The sequence below is a fragment of the Bison bison genome, unplaced genomic scaffold (assembly GCF_000754665.1).
Source record: "Bison bison bison isolate TAMUID 2011002044 unplaced genomic scaffold, Bison_UMD1.0 scf7180017864105, whole genome shotgun sequence".
NCBI lineage: Eukaryota > Metazoa > Chordata > Mammalia > Artiodactyla > Bovidae > Bison > Bison bison.
The window spans coordinates 5153456-5157639 of NW_011494677.1; the positions used below are offsets into that span (position 1 = coordinate 5153456).

The 4184-nt window shown below is 49.2% G+C and overlaps 1 protein-coding gene across 2 annotated transcripts in view; it reads left to right on the forward strand.

Annotated features, from left to right (window-relative positions):
• The window catches only part of RNF122 (ring finger protein 122), an 18347-nt gene that overhangs the window by 12280 nt on the left and 1883 nt on the right, over positions 1-4184 (forward strand). For both annotated transcript variants that reach the window (XM_010838793.1, XM_010838794.1), the window contains exons 3-4: positions 2369-2414; positions 2660-2701. In XM_010838793.1, coding sequence (XP_010837095.1) covers positions 2369-2414; positions 2660-2701 — 88 coding nt within the window. The remainder of the gene's footprint in view (positions 1-2368; positions 2415-2659; positions 2702-4184) is intronic.

Sequence of the window (4184 nt, forward strand, 5' to 3'; positions counted from 1 at the left end):
GTCCCCAGCCTGGAGGCCGAGGGACACAGCCCCCACCCGTCCCCTGCCCTCCTGTTAGGAGCCGTGGAGGTGGAGGCCGCCGATCTTATCTGCCCCCAGGCTGTGCACCAGGCTTTCTGCATCCTCCTTTGCTCTGGTTCCAGCATCTCTGCGTTGCTCTTGGAGCATCTTACCTTGTGCATGCCCTTCAAATAAGGCTAGTGATTGAAGATTTTCTTCCTCTAACTCAGACCAGCTTTTTTTTTTTTTCATGCCAGCTATTACAGGCTTTGCGGGTCATATGATATCTGTCTGAACCACCCAGCCCTTCTGTACAGAAGCAGTCATAAAGTATAAGTGTGGCTGTGCTCCAGTAAAATTTTATGGCAAGCACTGAAAGTTGATTTTCATATAATTTCCACATGGCATGAAATATTCTTTCAATTCCTGCTTTCAACCATTTATGAGAGTAAGCACAGTTCTGTAACCAACAAGGACCTACTGTACAGCACACAGAAGTCTGCTCAGTGTAACCTGGCAGCCTGGATGGGAGGGGAGTTTGGGGGAGAATGGGTCCATGGATATGTATGGCTGAGTCCCTTCGCAGTCCACCTGAAACCATCACAACAATTGTTTGTTAATCTGCTATACCCCATGACAAAATAAAAAGTTTAGTTAAAAAAAAAAGAATAAGTACAGAGCTTCCCTGGTGGCTCAGTGGTAAAGAGCCCACCTGCCGTGGAGCAGACACGGGTTTGGTCCCTGAACCGGAAAGTTCCCACGTGCCGTGGAGCAGCTAAGCCCGTGCACCGCAACTTCTGAGCCTGTGCTCTAGAGCCTGAGAGCTGCAACTGCTGAGTCCACATGCTGCAGTTGCTGAAGCCCGTGCACCCCAGAGCCCCTGCTCCACAACAGGAGAAGCCTGAGCATCAAAGCGAAGAGTAGCCCCCACGTTCCCGCAACTAGATAAAAGCCGTCGGGCAGCAACAGAGCACAGCCAAAAATTAAATAAATTAAATTATATATATATAGGAAAGTACAGTTCTTCCCTTCTGGGCCTTATGAAACAAATGGTTAGCTGGCTTTGACCCTCAGGAAACCATGATTGGCCACCCCGGTCATAACCTGGTGGTTCTCTGATGTCTTCTTCCAATAACACAAATCTTTGGTAGAAATGATTCCTGGGAGAGAAAACTCTATCTGGTCCCCAGGTACAGGAGACCATAGAGCTCCCTGCACAGTTCAGAAGGTTTCTCTCACTGAAAATAAAACAGCAAAAAAAAAAAAAGTTATCAGTGCATCATCTCGGTCTCGGCCATTGGCACAGTGAGCCATTCAGAAAGTTGGTGGCTTGTTGATTGAAAGGGTGTTTTCCAAAACCCCATCCTATGCCCAGGAGCATGGTGTGTGCCACCTGATTGTGAGGCTGGCCACAGTTTGTATTAAAGAGCTCGGGCTCTGTCATCAGGTCGACTGGTTAGAATCCAGCTCTGCTGCCAGGCAGCTCTGAAGTTTGGGCAAGTTACTTAGCTTCTTTGGACTCCGTGTTCCTTGTCTGCCAAGAAGCACGTCTCTCCCTCTGGAAGGTGTTTGAAATTGATGAGTGCGGATATGGATCTATATCGGTAGAGATCGACGCCTAGGAAATCCCCCATCACAGTTATGCTCCTGCCATTAGTAACGGCATGTTCTGGCCATTGTGTTCTGGCCATTGAGAGTCCGGCTGTATGCAGGCCACCAGCTTGAAACAAAAAGAGGAAAACAAAGAAGGGATTGCCTGTGTTGCCTGGTGCTGTGAAGGGGGAAGAGTGTGCTCTGCCTCCAGAATACTTGTGTTCTCCGGGTGGAAAATTCCCCAGGCTCAACAGATGTTCTCCTGCTGCCCGGGCTTGGAGGAAATAGCCCTCTTAAGAATGTCTACCTGGAAGTTCAGTGGTGAGGGCTCCTCGCTTTCGCCGCTGAAGGGGGCAGGTTCGTCCCTGGTCAGGAACTAAGATCCCACAAACCACGTGGTATGACCAAAAAACAAAAACAAAACTAACTTTTGCACACTCAGCAAGCAGATGGTTGATCTGTCTAGTTGGGGAGCCCAAAGGAAGTGACCTTCCAGGAAGGGAGGTGAATGAACTTTTAGGGTGCTCTGCCAGAACCCCCACCCCCAGTTGAGGGTAGGTGACAGTGAGTTTTGAGGCAGTTGAACCTGAGTCTGAGTCCTTAACCCCACACTGGTGACCTGCAGAGACTTCTATGCATATTTCGTGTCTACGGGACGCACCTTCCCACCCCCAGAAGGAAGTCCCAAGCCACCGGCCTGTCTCTCCTGCTCTGAATGGCTGTTTGTGCAAAGGCATAATGACTTCTTCTCTCTCCTCTTTCTTGCTCCCCCCAGCAAACTCCGGAACCAGGCACAGAGCGAACGATATGGATATAAAGAGGTAAATAAAGTCCTCATTTTGTCCTAAGACCTCTCCCCGCTCCACCACTACTAACCCAGCTAGAGATGGCTGGGGGAGGTGGAGGGAACAGGGCGGGGGCAAGATGAAGCTGGCCTGTTCTCCCCTCGTGCCTAGGGAGAGCGGGGGTCTCCCTGGGTGGAGCTGGGGGCTCCCTTCCTCGGCTGATACCACCTGGCTCCGTGTTTGGTTTCTTCTGACCCCAGGTCTCCCCTCTTTTTTCCCAGGTGGTGCTTAAAGGAGATGCCAAGAAGTTGCAGTTATATGGGGTGAGTGCCCTGGGGCAGCAGGCGGGGCGCCCAGCGGGTAAGGCAAACCTTCTCCAGGTCTGAAGACCTTTTTAGGAACCTTCTTAGTCCCTGCCTTCTGGTCTCCTTGGGCCAAATAGAAGACACATCCCAGGAGGTGATCAATATGCAGGATCTGTTATGTCTGGGACTGGGGCTGGCAGAAAACAAAGGGGGTCACCAAAGGGTTTGGGTACATGGTGACCTGTGACCCCAGGAAACCTGCTAGACGTAGTCTTACTGGGAAGGCAGTATGACCACCCCGGGCCAGACTGCACTACCTTTCCCTGCTCGGTGTCCCCATCTGGGTCCGAAAGGGGTCCCCTCTGTGTGTGCTCTGTCCTGGAGACTGTGGGTCTGACATGCAGGTCCAACCCTCTAGTTCTCCCCTGTTCCCCTCCATTCTCCCCCCCCACCCACCCATCACACCCACTTTCTGGGACCCCTCAACTCCCAACTCCTTCAGGACTAGACCATTACTTCTTCCTTTCCCACCTGTGCCTTTGGGGTCACCTAACTCCTGTCCCAAGACTTCCGTCCATAACCACATGCACTCGTGCAGAGAGCGTGTGTGTGGTTGTCCGGGTGTGGGAAGAATCATGGATCTCATCATGCATAAGACTAACCTGGACATGGCCTCATTTCGTCTGTCTCTTTGGGGTCCATAGTCACGATGTCCCCAAGTTCTGATGTTTCTTAAGCTCTCCTCCAGAAGAGGAAATTCAGCTGGGATTGAGGGGTTAATATACTAGGATGCAAGGCTGGCTTTAAAGAATGGAAACCATATACCAGAGCCCCATCCTTACCTCTAGTTATGGCTAAATGCCCCCTGGTTGAAAGTCCTAGGCTAGAAAGACTATTACAAAAAAGGATGAAATAATGCTATTTACAGTAACACGGGTGAACCTAGAGATTATCATGCTAAGTGAAGTCAGAGAGATAAATACCATGTGATAACACTTACATGTGGAATGCAAAATATGATACAAATGAACTTATCTACGAAAGAAAAACAGACTCACAGACACGGAGGGCAGATTTGTTGTTGCCAAGGGAAAGGAGGGTAGAGAGGGGCGGATTGAGAGTTTGGGATTAGCAGATGCAAACTGTTATATGTAGGCTGGATAGACAACGAAGTCGTATTGTATAGCACCGGGAATATATATAGCACACATATGTATATATTATATACTGAATGTATATAGCATATATTCAGTATGCTAAAATAAACCATAATGGAAAAGAATATGAAAAATAACATGTATAACTGAGTCACTCTGCTGCACAACAGAAATTAACACGTTAACAATTAAATGCTTTTTATCTGTATTATCTGGCATGGGAGCCACTAGCCACACTGTGGTTGTTGAGCACTTAAAATGTGGCTGCCGTGACCGAGGAACTAACCATTTAATTTCATCTACTTGGATCAGTCCGCCGTGGAGCATGGCTGCCATGTGTCAGG